Genomic DNA, 19,722 nt, shown 5'->3' on the forward strand with positions numbered 1-19,722 from the left:
AAATAAAATCAGTTAATTCAGTAAATATTTGGGTTTGTACAGAAAAATGCAGACACTGCTATTTTGTTGACAAGTCCAATGTTAATTTTTACTAATTTTCTGTAAAGTGAATAAAACATTAATACATTTCTGTTCGCGATTTGTTGGATTTAGAATATAATCTGCAGTTTTCCCAGTGCATGGAAATTAGAACTATTCGAAGGATTTTGAGCTTAAATCACGTTTTTAAATACATTGCTATTAATTTGAACAAAACTGTACCAACTGGTTACATCTTTTCTCCTGTTTACACGATTGCCTATTTAATCTGGACACTTCTATCTCAACTTAGTCTTCCAAATCTGGTTCATAGACATGTGATTTGTCCCTTTTAGCTTACCTACAACCTTTTGAGACACAATGACTTGGATTTTCACATGGTTTGAATACAAATAGACACAACTTTTCACAGTAACAGAAAAGCTAATTGAACAGAAGCAGCACTGTCTCTGCAAAAAAAAGACAAAGGAAAGTGGTGTAGGTCTGCTTGGAGCTATACCAATTTCCTTTTGTTTTGCACAGTCTGTATGCTCCTTCAGATTTCTTAGATAAGATAATTTTAGGAATCTAGCTTACCTATGGGTCCCGCTGGATTCTTGGGTCTGAATGAAGCACTAAAACAGACTTTCGCATTGAAACAAAAAAGCTTGCGTCCATTGATGTCACAGGCTTTGTTTAAAATGTTGATCTTGTCCGGGTTGAAGGAGGCTGTAGTGGTAACAACTGCCACCCCTCTGGACCTGAAATCAAAAATAATGTCAGTCACCTGTTGTCATACTCCATGTTAGTTATTCCCACACATCACATGTCCTGAACTCACCAGAGCTGAATAACTTTTCCATGAGCACCAATGGAGATGTCAGGAATGGTATCACCATTCAGGTCTTGGTTGCTGTCTAGAGATCTTCCAAAATATTGAAGCTGAGGATCCAATTTGGAGCCCGGGATTCTCTGTGAAACAATAAATACGGTTAATCCCAAAACTAATCATGTCCCTGGCAGAATAAGGTTTAACATTATTTTCTGTGAAAAACACACAATAATACTGAATAATTGCATAGTGCTGAAAGTCAAACTAGTCTTGAACCCTAACCTTCTTGAAAAAGAGCAGGCACACTTAATCATAACACATTGATTTTTGACGGTTCCTCAGCCAAAAAAGTTCTAAATACATCCAAATGGACTTTATATAAATCTGGTCTTAAGTGGTAAGTTATCCGGTTCTGAATCCAAAGTGAGGAACAGTGCCAGCCAGGGTAGACTAGTACCACTTGACATTTGCAAGTAACCTGTGTTGGAGAGAACCCGGTCTGCTGTGAGAGGGCAGGAGCTGGTGGACTAACTAGAGCAGAAATCCAAGTTTGTTACAAAAACTAAAAAGCAATGTTTGACACATAAAGGCGCTCTTCTCGACTCTACTCCTGAAACTTCAGGTGTTAAAAGCAAAACTGGCTCAAAATCTTAATTTGATCGTTCTCTTTTTCCCCAGTGCCAAACAGTCCCTGTCAGAGTACTGTTAGGAATTAGGTACTAACATCTGTAAAGCACTTTGTGTTATGCCTGACAACGTAAAAAGTGCTGTATTAACAGAGAATGATTGATTGATTACAACCCAAACTTAGGCCCCAGGCCCTTTTCTTTAAACGTTTGAAAAATAGTTAGTCTCTCTACATATCTTAGACTTTACTTAGTAAAAAAAAAAGAAAATTAAATTTCACAGTCCCAATCTCTCCTCTCTTAGTAGTAAAGCAAAGTAAAGTAATTACCAAGTAATTAGTGTTGTTTGCACTGATCTTTGTCTCGTTCTTCAGCTGAATTAAATCACTGGTAAATCGATCTTCGTCTGAATGTTGATCATTTTTTTGCTTGGTTACATTAATTGTCATTTCCCAAAGATTCTGCTGAAAATTTTTAATAAATGTGTAATTACCTTTGATTCATCCTAATAAACCTTTAGTCTGAGAAGTATACAGAGTAAATAAATTGACTTCAGATGGATTTTTTGATAAATTAAGAAGCTTATTTTGCTCATGCACAATAAAATAGTTTAACATAGCTTATCAGAATAACATAAACAGTTTCAGTTTCAAACATGTTTAGAATAGTTGCTGATGGCACCTTATAGATTAAGAATAGGATGCCATCAAAGTTCATGAACATGTAAAAGTAGACAGACAAATTCTTGATATTATTCTTAATCACAACTGTTTTGTGTCATACCTGTGAAAACTCTTTGGTTAGACCCCTCTTGTAGCCATTGTAGATGTAAATAACACCCCTTTCCTTGTCCTCCAGAGGGGCTCCAACTACAACATCACAGTAACCGTCGAGATCAAGGTCAGGAATGACAGAGATGGCCATTCCAAAACGTGCATTTTCATTTCCAGGCGGACCACTGAGGACTCCCTGTTCATTTAGTATTCCCTTCAGAGGAAGAGACAGAAAAGTGTGAAACTAATGGACCAACGATCAGAATCCTCAGTTAAAAATTTGTCTAGAAAAAGGAGACGTTTTGCTCACTGTTACCTTGGTGACAGAGAATAAGTAGACCCTGCCTTCTTCTTTCTTCAGCTCACTCATGTACATGGGAGCTCCAACCAGCAGCATGTCTGTCACCCCATCATTGTCCACGTCCAGCGAGCACAGAACACTCCCAAAGTATGATCCAATCTACAACAAGTTCCAGCTATTTAGCACTCATGATGCAAATCTGATTCGGTCAGAGATGAAACTACACGTTTCCCACTGACTCTGCTGGGTGAATACATCATCTAATGCCAGTACCTGTTTTCCTCTTGCTGAATCCACAACAGCAGCTTGCTTCTGGGTGTTCACAGTGTAGACGATTACTTGTCCAGAGTGATTGGAGCGAGGTGCTCCAGCTACAAAGTATTCTATAGACCCATCAGTCAGCGTGGTGAGACCATAACCTGCCCAGGAGCAAATTATATATCATTAATAATTAGTGGGAGTCAGGTATATGTTATGGTAAATGATACATGAATCAAGTGACAGGGTCACCACCCCAGTCTGACACCTGGTGGTGTTCTAGTCCTCCATGCAACATTAAAGAGGTGTGTCAACCATGACAGCCGTGCCATGTCCAGAGCCTTTGGCATCTCAGGCCGAGTCTCATCCACACCCTGAACCCTGGTGTGAGGGAAATTTTTAACTACATCTACAACCTCTGCCACAGTGATGGAATCGCCTTCTCCCAAGTCTTCAGACTTTGCCCCCTCCACAGAGGACATGGTGACTGAATTTAGGGGACACCCAATTAGTCTCTCCTTCGTCTGACGATATCCTCAGTCCAGTTCCAAAGTTATTTAAAATAAATGTCCTGAGGCTTCATAGATAAAAGAACGCACAGCTTTCATACTGAAAGTTGGTGGAAGGGAGAAGTTCTGAAACCTGCGCCACACAAAAAAAGGCAGATGTGTAACGCTGTGCGTACACGTGTCACCGCACACATTTCCTTCATAAATCCCTCTGTGCGAAGAATTGGGCGCAGCTGCACGTGCATCTTAGACTGCCTGGTCTCCGCCCCTAAATACGTATGCAGATTAGCGTAAATACCCAGAAGGCACCTACCACATGTCCAAATAACCATGGCAACAGTGCTGTGGCAGCCACAGAGAGACTTTGTCTACACACCATGAAGGATATTTGTAGTGAATTAATGTAAACCGGCAACTTATTGAACAACAACGACGACTCAAACCTGGCTAAAAATAAAATGTTTGTCAAAACGTTTTGTTCAACAATTTCGAATCCAAACGACCTAATCTATCTGCTGCACTGAGCTTAATTATAACTTAACGCTGATCTTTGTAATGTGTACCAAATCATTGTAGTGACGTTAATAAGCCATCTATATATCTATTCGGAAGACTTTCACCCCAAACATTATGTGAAGTATTTTACATTATTAAAACAATTCTGGATGTCACATAAAAAAATAACGAATACCTAGAAGCCAGCCATGGTGCCACAAGCCTGCTTGAAGTTTGTTCCCAACAAAACTATTATAATCATAATAATTATAGTTATTATTATTATAGCATAAGATAATTAGTCCTTTTGTTGCCTTTTCTTTTCTAATTAGGATTTGTTCTCCCTTTTTTGTGGAAAGCATCCAAAATTTGGATTTTTCTGTCAAATACCCCTTGTTACAGACTGTAAATCGTTATTTATATTACAGGAACATGAAATTATTTAAAATACTCCATTGATAGTTTGTTTAAATATTAAATTCGACTGAAACTGATCTCGTAATCTTGCACAATCTTTACATGGGTACCAAATGCATTCAGCTCCATCAGTCATTCAAGCCATCCAAAACACCATATTTGGTAAATGTAAAGACTGCAGGAAGACCATCATATAGTAAAGCAAATATTTACAGTTTGGGAATGTGGTGAAAAACTGACTAAGTGTACCTAGCAGTGAGCTGTGATTTCTCTCTTGAAGCGTTCCCTCAAAGGCAGAGAACGGGAAAATGGTTGATTTAGATCCTTTCTGATGGATGACAGTCCCACTCCAGGCGTAGGCTCCCACTGCTCCAAGCATCATCACATCCTAGAAGTGCAAGGTGACCAGTAAACAGGTCATAATCATCATCACATCCTCATGTGGTGCTTTATTATTTTAGTTATTATTTTAGTTAAACAGAGTTTAACAGATGTGATTAAAAAGTACCAAAAAATAACACTGTAGGAAAACTGTATTTAAAGCTGAGACTTTGTGACCCTTTAATTATTTTTGTGCTGTGTATTATTTTTGTACCTGCTGTTTGGAGTAGTATGCACTGAATCCGACCTGGGACATCTCCATCTGGAAGTTACCTTCTCCTTTTCCAGTACCTTAGAGAAGGACAGCATTATAGAGCAGCAGTTAAAGACAGGAGAGTGGCAATTAAAAAGTGTACATTCCACATCTCATTGCTGCAAGTGCTCCCTAAAGAGCATAAACAGCAACAGGAAAAGAAAACAGGAATAATATGCACCCTCTATGTTGAAGATGCGGTTTCCTAAAGTCCCAGCGATGGTAGAAAGGGCTGCTTCTTCTGATACATTGAAGAAATACTTCTCTGTGGGTGCACTGGCAATGGACTTGATTTCCTGGATAAGGTTGTCTGTATCTATGTTGTTTCTGATGTAATAACCCAACACCTGTGGAACAAAACAGAAATAGCCAACTTGTACATATTAATATAAAATGAATCAAAGAGACACAGAAACATTCTTTGTACCCCCAATGATCTAAATGTTCACACAGCCCTGCAACAACAAAGTACATTATACTAATTAGGAAACAAAAAGCACCATGACTGGCACCCCTGGTAAAGATGTGTTAAAAGCTGTCTTAACTTGATCTCACATCCTGACCCTTGTCCGTTCTTTGTTGCAGTTCTTTTTTACTTCCTATCGGTTGCTAGTACTATAGATTTGGGCACGTTTAGGGTAGTAGCTATTTTCTTTTAGTAATTTTCTAATTTATGGAAAACAACACTGCCTACTTGAATGGAATGTTCTCTTGTTTTGCCCATTTTAAAGACTGGCTCGAAGATATGGGGTTCTTTATCATGGCATATTTGTTCCCGTGGGCAAACAGCAAGTCATTTATAACCAATATAAAGTTCCAAGGTTCACCTTCCTTGGTAAAAATTATTATTTTTCATAGGAGGTAAAAAGTCGTGATTTTGTAAAAAAAAAAAAAAAGAAATATGTATCAATGCAGCTATTTTTTAAGTGTAGCTGCATTGTCTCTTAATTTCCTCAGTGTGAGACCTTTCCACAGCAATAAAATATTATTTTAAGACTTTTTACACAAAAACTAGTGGCTTACTTTTCCCATTTCAGAGAAACATCTGAAATTAGCATTTTTGAATTATTATATTCATAGAGTAAATAATAATTGATCACGTACCGCAATACCAAATCGGACGATGCCTTGCTTCTCACACTCAGCGATGACATTATCTCTGTTTGCCTTATCGTGAGACTCCCCATCAGTAACAACCACCAGGACTTTGGCAGCACCGGGTCGGCCACCGTTGATTTCAGCAAAACCTTGCTGACTGAGGCAAGGTTAGAAATACAGGACATTCTTACAGTTAAATAACACTTCATAGCAGAGTTAATGAAAGAAACGAACAAGCCATCAAGTGAAGAAGTAAAAAAAAAGACAAGCAGTTTAAAAGAAAACTGTTTTACTATCAAACTTACCTGGCGAACTGGATTGCACGGAAGGTATTGGTAGCAGTACCGTATATCTGTGTGATAGTGGATGCTGCACCAATCATCTCCTTTTTGGTTGTGTATGAATTCAGTTTAAATTCGACCTTGGGGTTAACACCATACTGAATGACGCTCATCTGTTATGATATACAAAATGTTGTGAAAAAGAGCACTAACATTCAGTAACGACCACAAAAGAATATAGTAACTCAATTGGTCAAGCCTGTGTAAATGTGCCGGAGTCACCTGTGTACTTTGAGGCCCGATATCTAATGAGGGTATTAATTTGAGCAGAAAATCGGTCATCGGTTTCCAGGGATAAATGCTGTTTGAGCCGTCCAAAACAATCACAATGTCCATCGGTCCTCCACATGCTGTAGATTAAAGGGAGTGTTGGTTGAAGAAGCATTAAAAGGAATTGACATCTCAGAGAAGTTGTCTTTTTGCTAATTGTTTAACCCTTCACTGGTTTACATTCTTCACACTGACACATGTAATACTCTGAACCATAGTTGCATATTTGTTTGCTCCTTGTGACATGCTGATGACATGACCTTACCGTACCTTATCAGGTTCAGTACTGCTAGTGAATATTGTATTAGTTTTAACTGCAGCACAAGTATTTTGTAATATTTACAGGCCTGTTTGTGTAGTTAATAATGTTAGGATTTCTGTTTGCAACAATTATTTCATATATTCAATCCAATCCCCAGGGACAATTAATAGAGAGGTTATTGTTAATAGGACCAAGAATGACTTTGTGCTCTAAAAAAGTATTTGCCTCCATTAGGATTTCTTTTTCAGTTTCCCCAGTGAAGATCCGAGTTTAGGATTTAACAATAAGACAGAATTAAAATGACAATATTTCTCATATCTACACAAACTATTTTCTTTAATAGAAGCTCTTTCCCTGAAAAGTTTGTTCTAATGCATCTGTAAAATAAATCATGTGATGGTCCAGGTTACTGTTGTGACTGAGAGTTGTAAGAAATGAGTTCAAAACTAAGCCAGAACAACTGAAAGAACAAGAAATGTGAATCAAGTTCTTTCAGGGTGTCTGTTCATTGACATTGAATGGTCAACTTTACAAATTGAAATTTATTTAAAGGGAGTCGGTGGCGACTGTGGAAAGGGTTCAACTTGTAACCGGTGGATTGCCAGTTTGAATCCCCACTCTGTCTGTCTCAGTCGTTGTGTCCTTGGGCAAGACATTTCAACCGCCTTGTCTGCTGATGGTGGTCAGAGGGCCCGGTGGCGCCGATTGTGTAGCAGCCTCATTTTTGTCACAAAAGGGCAGCAGTGGCTACAGTGTATCTTCCAACTGTCAGTGTGAATGGGTGGATGACTGATCATAGTGTTAAGTGCTTTTGGGGTCCTCGGACTTGAGAAAGCGCTGTACAAATACAGGCCATTTACCATTTATCATCCTAAACATGAGGTAGATTAAAAGACACAAATTTGTAATAAGATGAAAAAAAGAAAGCACTGCTTACTTTGAACAGCTGGAGAGAAGGCAGGTTGAGGCTGAAAGAGGGCGTCGAGTTTTGCGCAAATACCTGGATAAAAGTACTGATCACCACACTGCTGTCCCCAAAGAGGACCACACATCTGCAGCAGGGGGCAACAGAAGAAGAAACAAGAGACTTGATTAAGAATTTTTCTTGGTTTTCACAGCAGTTAATAGGTTTCAGTAAAATCCAGTGTATTAGATTAATGTAAGTAAGTTTGTAAAAGTGAATTTATATAGCACCTTTCCATAGACAGATGTCACAAAGTGCTTCACAAAAACGGGTAACCCAACAAAATGCTCCAATCAAAACCCAATACAATCATAAATGCCAATCATAAAAGCTCTTTATTGAGTTTTTTTTCCCCAGCCCAACAAGCTAGATACCACTTTCTACATACCAATTCTTAGATACCATTTACTGATGCCTGTGGTTGTGTAAGGCGTTCGTTTGTTTATTTGTTTCTTTTTCCTGTTAATATTGGTTAGGTAGTGTCTTAGAAAAGTATTCATGCCTCTTTAATACTTCTTACCATTTGGTCTATTTGCAACAACTAACTTGGATGTATTTTAAGGGGATTTTAAATGACTGTATGAAGTTCAGTTTCTAAAAAGAAATCCCTCTAAAGCTGTAGTATGCATTTGTATTAAGATCCCCTGAGTCAACAGATTGTGGAACTGTTCACTGTAATTACTGCTTCAAGTATTTTGTTGGAAGTCTCTGCCAGCTTTGCTCATCTAAAGACAAAACTGTTGCCCATTCTTCTGTGCAAAATAGTACAAGCTTAGACAGATTGGAGAGAGGGCATGTCTAAGCATTACTTTTTAAATGTTGCCACACATTCTCAATAGGACTTTCACTGGTCCATTTTAATACATAAATATGGTTTGATCTGAAGCATTAAATTGTAGCTTTAGTTGCATGTTTAGGGTCATTGTCCTGTTGGATGGTGAACCTCTGCCTCAGTTTCAAGTATTTTGCAGCCTCTTAACCTCTTCAAGGATTAGCATCTATCAATTCTGACCACCTTCCCTATCCCTGCTGAAGAAAAATGTCAGCATGATGCTGCCACCACTATGTTCAATGATCAGGATGCTGTGTGCAGGATGATGTGCAATATTACCTTCCCGCTACACATGGCATTTCTGCACGAAGGCCAAATAGGTTTCAAATAAAACTCATCTGAAGGGATCACCTTTTCTCACATGTTTGCTTTGTCCCCTAAATGGCTTGTGGCAACCTACTAATGAGACTTCTTATGGCTTTGGTCCAAAAATTTAAAACGTTTTCTTGTTCCTCCAGCTTTACCATGGTCCTCTTGGATTCTTTTATCCCTGCCAGTTAAGGTGATTGGTCATGATATGGTAGATGAACAGTTCTTTCCATTTTTGGAGGATGAATTGAACAATGCTCTGTGAGATGTACACCAAACATGCAAAAAAAAAAAACCTTACCATAAAATTGTCTCCAGTAGGGATGCGAGCAAGAGTCAAACCCAGAGACATGTTGGCGTTGACATTCAGAACATCTGGGATACTAACAGAATCTGTGAAAATAACATAAAGACAAACTAGTAATAAATTGGATGCATTACTTTGTTAAAATGGTTATTTAACTTTTCTTAAAAAGAAAAATCCAAAGAAAACGTTAGGGTGTTTTAAGAGTAACAAGACAATCTGTTTAATTTAAATATTTTTAGTACAAGACCAATGTTTAGTAGAAAGGGAGGAGGTTAAACAAAATACTGAACTTTACCTTGAAGGTTGAGCTTGTCACAGCTGTTACTGGATCCCAAGACTTTACACTTGTAAACATCCCCCTTCCTGTTTCCACCCCAAGGAGCACCAACAAGGAGCCTGCACAAAGTAGGATTGTTAATTGCTGATCCTCCGATAAACACAGACTGCTGGAGGTATGTGTGAATTCTATTTTGAAAATGATAACTTGTTTTGATAGAAAAAACAAAGTAAAAAGATACACTATAATGTAGACAAACAAACTGGAGAAATAATCAATTTGCAGTAAGATCTATCCATCATATAATTTAAAGCTATTTGCACTTGCTAAATGTGATTAATCCAGTATTTGTGTATCTGTTTACTTCTAAAACTGCACACAAGCCAGTTTTGCATCTACAAAAAGAGTCACTGCACATTTAGCATCTCTATATGTTGATTCATGTGGGCCTCTTAATTGAGGTAATGTGGATCCTGTATTTATGTTTATTTATGTTGCATAAGAAAAAAAGAAAAAAAAAAAAGGAAATGATGTCAGATCGTCAAAGACCAACACTGTTCGAGACTGTGTGAAAATAAAATGCCATTTGCTGCGGAGGAGATGGGTTGCAAGTATTAGGTGAAAATAACTATCACAAATTAGGACACTGTTCATTTGTATATAGTAGATGTTAGTAAAATTTTATCAAAATGCTGCAACTTTAATTTAATGAATGCTTTTTATATTTGGTTAACCAGCTAAACAGATTACTAAATCCTACATCCTTTGCAATCTGCTACAGTGCTTTGAAAACATCTGTATAATTATTATTTTGAAAATTGCATTCTGAACGAGATACCTCCAAGATACAGTCTGATGTTCTTAAAATTTTCAGGGAGTGTTCTGATCTTGCCAGGACCTGGAGCTCTCAATTAGGAAATAAGTTTCTCTATTTGTTAGATCACTCTTGCACTTGTGTTTTTGGCTGAAGAAGCACTGTGACATGATTCAAAAATAGGTGCAAAGTACTTGCATCTGGTGGACTTCATGGGCGTGTTTGGATGTTTCAGTGCAACTCACACTATAGATCTAGTGCAGAACTAAAGCAAAGTGTGTCTAAAGCATCTTGCAAAGAAAAAAATGGAGCAGATGGCTCTTAGTGAATTCTGCTTAACATGAGCGTGAAGCAGCAAGATACTCATATGTTTTCTTTTAATAATCTGAGATAAAGAAACAAGTTTGTACAAGTTTAGATCCAAAACAGATGTCATAAAATGCTGGTTCTGGGTTGGACCAAGGTGCAGAGCAGAGCGAGGGAGCTGCATAGTGAGTAGAAGAGTTGTTTTTAATAATAATAATAAGCAAGAGATTTACAAAAGGGCAGGACATGGAACATGGGCAGGGTAGTTTTTGGGAGGAACCAGTGGAGAAAAATGACAACAAGAAAAATGAGAGTATAAATACTGAGGTAGGTAGGAGAATGGACCAATGAACCAGGGGAGCTAAGCAGGAAAATATGGGGCAGCTGGTGACAGGGAATGCAAGGTAACTGATGGAGGGAGGTTGATTAACACAGCAAGGACTTCGGAGGAATAATAGAACATCTAAGTAAACAAAGAAACTAACTTAAAGAATTGAAACATTAAGGAACAGATCCACAAGGAAACTAAAATATTTAACACAGGAATCTAAACACAAGTATGAATGGTTAGTCTAATCAACCGGAAATAAATGGAAATAATAGCAACTGAAGAACATGGCAGTGCAGAGAGAACCAATAGAACTCAAACTCAAAACCTAACTGAGGCGGATCGTGACAACAGATGCTTGAGCAAACTTCTCTTTAAGATATAATTATACTATACTTGAAACCAAGCAAAGAAGAACTTTAAAAACATCACTTTTTAAATACTTAACAAAAGGAAATGTCATCAATAGCGGTGTGTTATTCGAAGACCTACAGTCAGAGACTATGATCAGAAACATTGGTTTTCCCTAAGTTACGCAAACAAGGCACTCCTCCAGACAGTAAATTACTCTGGGAGTGTGACTGTACAGACTGGGAGTGTAAAGCCTGACTACACTTAAAGGTTTTGTTACTGTTTAACTAAATATTATACATGAGCAGCATGAATTGGAAGACACTTTAAACATTTCTATTTGCTAAGTGTCCCAATTATTTAAAGTTTTTTTTTATTAAATACTTTAAACTTTGAAGATTCTGAATATAACTTTGCAATAACTTTACAATTAGTGAATCACAATGTCATTGTTTTGTAAGCCTTAAATTCAAATTTGAGTCAATTTAGAGGCATACCTTTGGATGTATTTTAACGTTACACCCCAAACATACTGCTTTCTTATGTGCCATGAGAAAATTGACAGAATTCAGTCAGGATATCAGAAAGATAGTTTTCTTTCTTGAGTATATTTTCCAGATGCCTGAAGGTGCCACGTTCATCTGTTAAAAAAATCATGTGCAAGTATAAACACCATGGTAATGTCCAGCCATCATGCTGTTCAGGGGAGGGGTTCTGTCTTGTTCATGTGTTTGGGTGCAAAAAGTTTCCATCAACCACAGAACAAAAGTACAAGATTTTGTGAAGATGCTGGCTGAAGCTGGTAATAGTGTCATTCACAGTAAAACTATTCCTGTATCGACATGGACTGAATGGCCACTTGGAGAGGAAGAAGCCATTGCTCTAAAAGCAAGATTACAGCTTGTAACTGCACACAAAGTCAAAGACTTTAATGTTTGGAAACATGCTCTGTGGTCTGATAGAACTAAGACTGAAGAATTCAGCCATAATGAACAATGTTACGTTTGGAGGAAAAAGGGAAAAGCTTGCAAGCCAAAGAACACCGTCCCAGCTGTGACATATGGGAATGGCAGCATCATGTTGTGTGGGTGTTTTTCCTGCACAGGAGACTGGTGCACTTCACAAAATAAATGGCATCATGAGGAATTGAAATGATGTAGTAATACTGTTGCAAAATCTCAAAAGATTTGTCTAAAATTGGTCTTTGTAATGGATGACACCCCTAAGAATATCCACAGTGGCAAAAAAGTTGCTTAAAGACAACAAAGTTGATGCTTTGGAGTGGGCGGTACAAAGCCTTGATCTCAGTCCTATAGAAAATGTGTTGGCCGCCTACAAACCTGAATCTGTTACACCAGTTCTATTCATTTCAATTGATTTTGGTTCTGTTTATTTATACTGTGGCAATTAACAGTGAGAAAGGAGGTACAATCTCTAAAACATTACTGGTGGAGAACTGCAGCAAATTTTTCAAAGTGGGATTACCCTACTGCATTAACAAATGTATTTATTTTAAGGCTTTTGACAAATTTTTTTGACCCAGAGTGAGTAGGGCATTGTGAAACACTGTAGAAAACAAATGAAAACTTTTAAAATCAGGTGTTGGAAAAAAACACTGTTGAGGTCATAATTAAGTTTCGAAAATAAATAAATAAAAGAAATAAAAGAAAAATAACTGAAGTGGAAAAAAATACAATTAATTCAAGAGTGTCAGAACTTTTTTGTAGGCAGCTGAATGGCAAAAGATGAACAAAGAAAGTATGTGCATTACTCTGCAGGCAGCAACAGGCTTTCATTTGCAAACTGAGGATAATTCAATCCTGTAAAGACTCAAAATAAAAACACAAAGATGCCGATTAGAGAAGTTAAATAGCAGATGTTTATTTCTTTGGCGCTCGGACCCCGGAGGAAGACATGAATGCTATGAATGACATAAGCTTGAATGAATGATTTAGGATTAGGATTAGAGAGGTCTTCCCCCCCTGGGATCCAATACTGGTGAAGGAGTGGAGGCCCGATAATAAGGGAGTTGGAAGGAGCTAGGAAGCCAGATGGTGGCAATGGGGTGGTGGAGGGTCGAAGCTCGGCGGGAGAGCAGGGAGATTCAATGGTTGGAGGTCCTTAAAAGCGAAGCCTTGAAGGGTGATTGGCTGAGGAGGAATGTAGACTTGACGCTGATTGGTTGGAGCGGAGACACATGATGGAGTCATAGTACGGAGCCGGTGGTGGAGGTGAGTCTTCCAGATTGAATTTTCGTCAAAACTCCATTTAGCAGGAAATAAAATAAATTATTTAGCATTAACTTGTAGACTTAAGGTCAAAAACAAAAGTCAGTATGGACCAAGACAAATTGAACTGAAGAACTGGACCTGCAATTTTCATTGAAAAACTTGGGTGAAGCTGTTTGAGTTGCTTAAAGTTGATGTTGTGTAAACTGCTGCCTGCATATTTATAATGTGTCACCATCTTTCTCCCCTTGTTTTTACTATTTTCATCACTCTAAATGAGCCTTTATGAGAAAACTCCGTAAGAGTCGCCAAACCTTATGACAGAGGCACAGAAAAAAATGCTAAACACTTTTGAAACATCATAAAAACAAAAAAGCTGTTTACACAGTTCATAAGTAAGGACTAACATTCCTACCATTGATTTGTTGCTTGTTGGACTGTGTAGCCAAACTGATCTGAAGCTGGGCCGCTGAAAATCTTAGCTCCTGCAGTGCCAACATTGAATGTCTGCGATTGGCTGATCTTCTCAGCTGGTAGAGGAGAAAGAGGAGGTTGCATTAAGACATATATGATTCTTACAGTTATAATGTCTTGCAAAATTATTCACAATCCCTTAAACTCTTTTTTTGCACATTCTGTCAGGATCACTAACCTTAATGTATTTAATTGCACAAATTAGGGCAAACTTGTGCAGTGAAAGGGAAAAGATGAATGGGTTCAAATACAAATCTGACAAGTGAGCCCTGCATTTGTATGTTGCCCCTTTAATACCCCCCAAAAAAATTCAATGCAGAGATCCACAGCTCAAGTGCCAACATCACATTAATTATTTGTGCACTCCACAAATCTGCCCTATATGGAAGAATGGCAAGAATAAAGTTATTGTTTAAAAGCTAGAAGTTTCATTTGTGGTTTGCCACCAGCCATGTAGAGGACAGGTGAGACCAATATTACTTTGAATACATGGAGGAAAATGAACACAGCACATCTTCCTGAACACACCAGCCCCAGTGTGCAACATGATGGCGACAGCATCATGCTGCTGAGATGTTTGTTTTGAAAACTTTTTCAAAGTTGGTGGGATGATGGATGGAGTTAAATACAGTGCAATCCTGGAAGAAAAACTATTAAAGGCTGCAATTGACTTGAGACAGAGGTTTTCCTATCAGCAGGGTGTGTTAGGGCTTGCGAGATAGAGGACCCCGGAATGCAGGCTAGCAGGCAGCATGACGGTAAGTGCAAAACAATTTAATTTAAAAAAACAAAAACTCAATCTCAGAAGAGGCAGGAACAAAACAATAAACGGACAGGCAGGACAGGCTTGGCATGATCCACAAAACAAGAAATGAGCATGATCTGAGAATGTTTCCGCGAGGAATAAACAGGACAGGTGTATACATATGGAGCGTGACCAGGTGAAACAAGAACGTGGCTGGAGCAAAACAGAGACTCTTGAACACAAACTAACAGAAACTAGAAAAACATGAAACAAAAGCATAACCAGATCCGAAAACCAAACTTGACAAAACATGAACAAGACGACCAAAATAAAGCATGACCAGAAAAAACAAACAGAAACATGATTCAAAAATCTAACAATAATAATAATAATAATAAACAGAATCACGATTAAAAACCTTAACTGTGAAAAACATAAAGAAAAAACCCGAAACCAAAAAACCAAACAAACCCAAATCATAACAGGGTGTGAATAAATGGCAGTCGTTATGTGTAAAGCTGGCAGAAAAAAGATTTTTAGAAAAGCAAAAGGGGGTTCTACAAGTATTGAGTCAGGGCAACTGAGTGCAGAAACATCTCATTTTTTGCCCCCCTGTATTTCTCTGCTCTGCCCATGTCGGATATTCTCTTGGCTTCTGATTTCTGGACATCGACCTTGCTTCTGCCTCCTGACTACCGCCCTATGCCTAAGACGTGTATCAGTCTGCCTGAATCTGCCTCCCCATTCATGACCTTGCTTCTGTGCCCTGACCAACAATTCAAGCCTCTTCCTCGGATCCTGTCGCCTGATTCTGTCCTCCTGGCTCTGACCCTGTTTCTGTCTCCTGACCAGTGGCGTGCACAGACATTTTGGGGGACAGGTGCTCAAGTGGAAAACTTGTGCGGCACATGGAGATGTCGGTTGCCTTTGTAGTGTCAGATGTATTACAGGCACAACATGAACATAATTTATATGTATTACTAAGCACCCCCAAAACAAACTGTCCTGTGGGTTGAAGGGAAATGACCATCCAGGAAAAAAAAAACTCAAAACAAGAACGCATTTGACAAAATTCTTAAGATAATAAGGCAACAAAATTATCATAGATTGATTTAAAGTTAGATTATTGATTCACAACCTGAACTTCCTGAGTCAAATTTGAAACTTACGTTATCCTTCATTTTTTTTCTTTTTACACACTGAGCACGGGTTTGTCTTGACTATATCATTCTGTAGTTTTATCACAAAATGTCTTCTGCACCAAATAACCTTATGTTGTAGCAAAGCAGGTTACACTGCCAAATTTACCAGGTAGGTCACACTAAATGAGTTATCTTCAGAAATGTGAGTAACCAGTGACCATTCTACAGTGTAAATCAACTATACCCAGAAAATGATTTATAAAATCTTTATAGTCAAAATGAAACCAACATCAGTGAATATGATCATAAGAAGAATCATCTATACTTCTGCATGTAGCCAGTGTGATTTATGACAGAAATTATTCTTAGAGAATAAAAATGAATGAGATTACAAATCCTGAGAACTGAACTGATGTCTGCTATTTAGAAAATAAAATACTCTGATCACATCATCATTTTTACACACACAGAAGTAGAAAATACAACTACATGCTCCACATTTACTGAACTTTATTAAAGGTATTTTAGTAGTGTATGAATTGTAATGTTAACCAGCTCATTTGGCTGTATTTGCAATAAAAAAAAAAAAAAACATGAGTCAAACAGAAGTCATCATGGACCATTATAGCTAATGTAATACTGACATCTATAAAATAAATTTGAATTTATTTTTTTCTTCTAATTTAATCTAAGAGTTAAATCGTAGACATTCTCCAGGCGCCTGGTGTCGGCCATAGCAGACATAGCGGGTAAAGGGATGCCATTGATTGACCTGTTCTGTTTAGATAAAATGCTGGCAGGTGAAGTTTTAACTTTTTCATCTGAAGTTTACGAAGCAAGTATATTCGTTTTGTTTGTTTCCTGGATGATTAGCCGGCCTGTTGGCAGGGCGGGGCTCTAACTGACGGCGGAGGGGAGGAGAGAAGAGGTAAGCTGGACCTGGTCCAACTCTCCGCTCTGCACGCAGCCCGTCTACGTTGAGAGACACACGAGGCGGGACACTATGTGTGTTGGCGAAGGGGTGGGGGGATTTATTATAGGCCTTTAAATACAGAAATTTTACCTTGGGCCCCACACTATGCACTGTAAAATAATAATAAAAAAAAAGATTTCAGGAGGTCACTTTTTTCTCCAAAGGATAAAAGGGCAGGTGCTCTAGCACCACATAGCGTCTATCTGTGCACGTCCCTGCTCCTGATCACTGCATTCTGCACGTTCATTGGGTTTGCAAACTTGTTGGCACACATTTCCGTCTTTACATACACATTGTTTTTGACAGCGTTCTCACCCCACACTGAGGAGCCGAAATTCAGAGTTTCCCACGGATTCTGAAAAGCTTAATGGGTTTATCTCTGCGTGTGGCATTATTCTCAGTTCTCTGCTCAGCCAGTAACCAGTCTGCCCTCAGGTTCCTGTGACAATCGCTGGTGGTTTCCTGCTGAACGCATTCGAAAGATCTCAAATCTTTTGAATCTTATCAGTTGTGTCTGGCTGAAATTTTGGGTCCTTTGAACTACTTGTTACAGGCAGTGTACTTTTTTGATTTTTATTTGTACCATTTTCAAAAAACCATGTTTCATTTTCCTTCCACTTCACAACTATGCTATACTCAGTTGACTTATTACATAAAATCCCTAAAACATATATAGATTTCAGAGTATATTGTGAAGACGTTTGAGAGATATGAATAAATGCCAATGTCACAACACAATCATTTGGAATTCCTTCCTGAATTTTGTTGTTAGAATATTTGTTCGACGTGTAAAACTACCACTTCCCCTCTGTTTAGTAAAAATAATACGCTCATGCACAGCCTGACATGAAGGCAAGAAAAACACAGCAAAGGCAGCAGCACATATAGCTGCACTGTTTCTCGGAACATTCAACCTCAAAGACTCCCTACACCCTCAGGTGGAAACAGGCTGACTCCTCCTGCAATATCAGTTCCACAAGCCTCTACAGGCAGAGCTCCGCTAACCTGCCATCCCCTCTTCAATCAGCAGGACCAGGAATGTGGACAATGGACTCGGGAAAACCTTCACAAGCAGCCTTACCCTGCCACGCATGTTTTTACCTGTAGCACAGTTGACTCGCCCCATTACGCACATTCCCAAACAATGTGCCTGCTTTAGTTTATTTAGGTAATTGAATGTGCTAATAGCATAAAACAATATCTGTCGGTATATCCACGGTTTATCAAGCAGTAGCGAGAAACATAAATTATGGGACTTTTCTTCATGCAGATCACTCTTCAAGTCGACCATCACGAATTTGCGGTCGGTTAGAAATAAGATATAATCATAATAATGAATTAATTTTAAACTCAGCGTTTATATGATGCGAATCATGTCTATTAAAAAAACAAACTACTCTTAATTTCAAAATGAGTTACAAATGTAACCTAAATTCCAAGAAAAAGAATAAAAAACTAACTTAAGGGGAAATATTGCCTATTAGTAAGCAGACACTCCTTGAACCTCGACGTTCAATGCGTAAAACGTTTAATGTAACAGAAAAAGACGTTTTATACTTACAGATAACTATTATAGCAAAGCAGATCTTCCTCCAGACGTGATCCATGCTGATCATTGTTTCATGTGTTTATGGTGACCAAATAAAGCCTCCACGCGTGTCAAAGTCTGGGCTCCACAGCGATGACGCGCCGGATAGGTTTTCCTTATAAGGACCCCTGCTTTTTTTTTTTCTCCCTTACCTGCAGATACAAACTTTGTGTGACTCTTATCTCGGCCTGAGGAGAAGGTTACTCAATACAGCATTATAAAGCACCGTGGGTAGCCTCAGGCAGATCCTGCTAAAATCTTTCAAAAATAAAATTCAAACCTGTTTCTATATAGAGGAGAAAAGATCACATACTGATGTCCAAGTTTTAGTTTTTTTTATCTCTGGAAAGGAAAGTGATTTAATTACAGATGCACCAACGATTTAACTTCTTTTGCTCATTATATAAAAGATATCCAAGAGTTTATTGTAAATTGAAAGTTTAAAAACCCTGTCCTTACGTACTTTAGTTTAAAAAAACGTTACTCTGCTTTTTACCGGTTTCTGACGTCAGAGTTACCAGACTTCAACAAGAGATGCGAAAAGCCTGGTTCAGAAACTGTTCATTTTGGAGATGTGAGATACGAGGATGACAACAGCTCTATAATAGGACTGAAAAATAAATATGCAATGAAGCAGAGAGACATGCTGTGAGAAAGACCAACAGTCATTTCGCTCTCCCTGGAAAAACAACTGATGTAAGACCTTTCATTAAACAAAGCTGGGGCGGTGAAATTTAACTCAATTAGTGGTGCCAGTTCAAAATAATAATTTGGAAAGAACGCTGACTGGGACTTGTTGCTCGACAGACACAACCACCACAGCATATACTGTATAATGTAGCAGTGATTTGTGAGTTAACAACTTATGGATGTGTCTGTGGCAACAGTTTTAACACCATCTGGAAACAAATTATTTGCAGATTTATCACACACTTACCAGTGACTTAAAAATTCAAGACAGACTCTGAAGGAGATTCAAGTATTTCTTTGTTGGCTTCAGAGGAAGTCTCACAAAATAGCCTCCATGACATCACCCAGGCATCATATTTGAAACAAAAAGCCCTCATTGTAAACTGTGGTTGTGGAATTTGAAAGATGTGGGAAATTGTCAGGCAAGGGGTGTCAAATGAAGACATTTGATGGTAAGTGTTTAGGGGAAAAAAAACCAGATAAAGGCACTAGATAGTTGTCTTATTTTTAGAGGTAAGTTCTCTTTTAAAGTCAGCTCTGATTCGTTTCCTCTCTTCTTC

At 38.2% G+C, this 19,722-nt stretch overlaps 1 protein-coding gene across 1 annotated transcript in view; it reads right to left on the bottom strand.

Moving 5' to 3' along the window:
• The window catches only part of itga2.2 (integrin, alpha 2 (CD49B, alpha 2 subunit of VLA-2 receptor), tandem duplicate 2), a 29,687-nt gene extending 11,128 nt beyond the window's left edge, over positions 1-18,559 (bottom strand). Inside the window, exons 1-16 of the mRNA XM_047380166.1 lie at positions 18,446-18,559; positions 13,966-14,080; positions 9,542-9,642; positions 9,241-9,332; positions 7,772-7,886; positions 6,525-6,652; positions 6,267-6,415; positions 5,968-6,118; positions 5,045-5,210; positions 4,825-4,901; positions 4,479-4,617; positions 2,824-2,969; positions 2,566-2,709; positions 2,260-2,463; positions 860-990; positions 616-779 (exon numbers count right to left, since the gene is read on the bottom strand). Coding sequence (XP_047236122.1) covers positions 616-779; positions 860-990; positions 2,260-2,463; positions 2,566-2,709; positions 2,824-2,969; positions 4,479-4,617; positions 4,825-4,901; positions 5,045-5,210; positions 5,968-6,118; positions 6,267-6,415; positions 6,525-6,652; positions 7,772-7,886; positions 9,241-9,332; positions 9,542-9,642; positions 13,966-14,080; positions 18,446-18,500 — 2,077 coding nt within the window. The 5' untranslated portion in view covers positions 18,501-18,559. The remainder of the gene's footprint in view (positions 1-615; positions 780-859; positions 991-2,259; positions 2,464-2,565; positions 2,710-2,823; positions 2,970-4,478; positions 4,618-4,824; positions 4,902-5,044; positions 5,211-5,967; positions 6,119-6,266; positions 6,416-6,524; positions 6,653-7,771; positions 7,887-9,240; positions 9,333-9,541; positions 9,643-13,965; positions 14,081-18,445) is intronic.
• Between the last annotated feature and the right edge of the window lie 1,163 nt (positions 18,560-19,722).

This window comes from Girardinichthys multiradiatus, chromosome 12 (assembly GCF_021462225.1).
Source record: "Girardinichthys multiradiatus isolate DD_20200921_A chromosome 12, DD_fGirMul_XY1, whole genome shotgun sequence".
Taxonomy (NCBI): Eukaryota; Metazoa; Chordata; class Actinopteri; order Cyprinodontiformes; family Goodeidae; genus Girardinichthys; species Girardinichthys multiradiatus.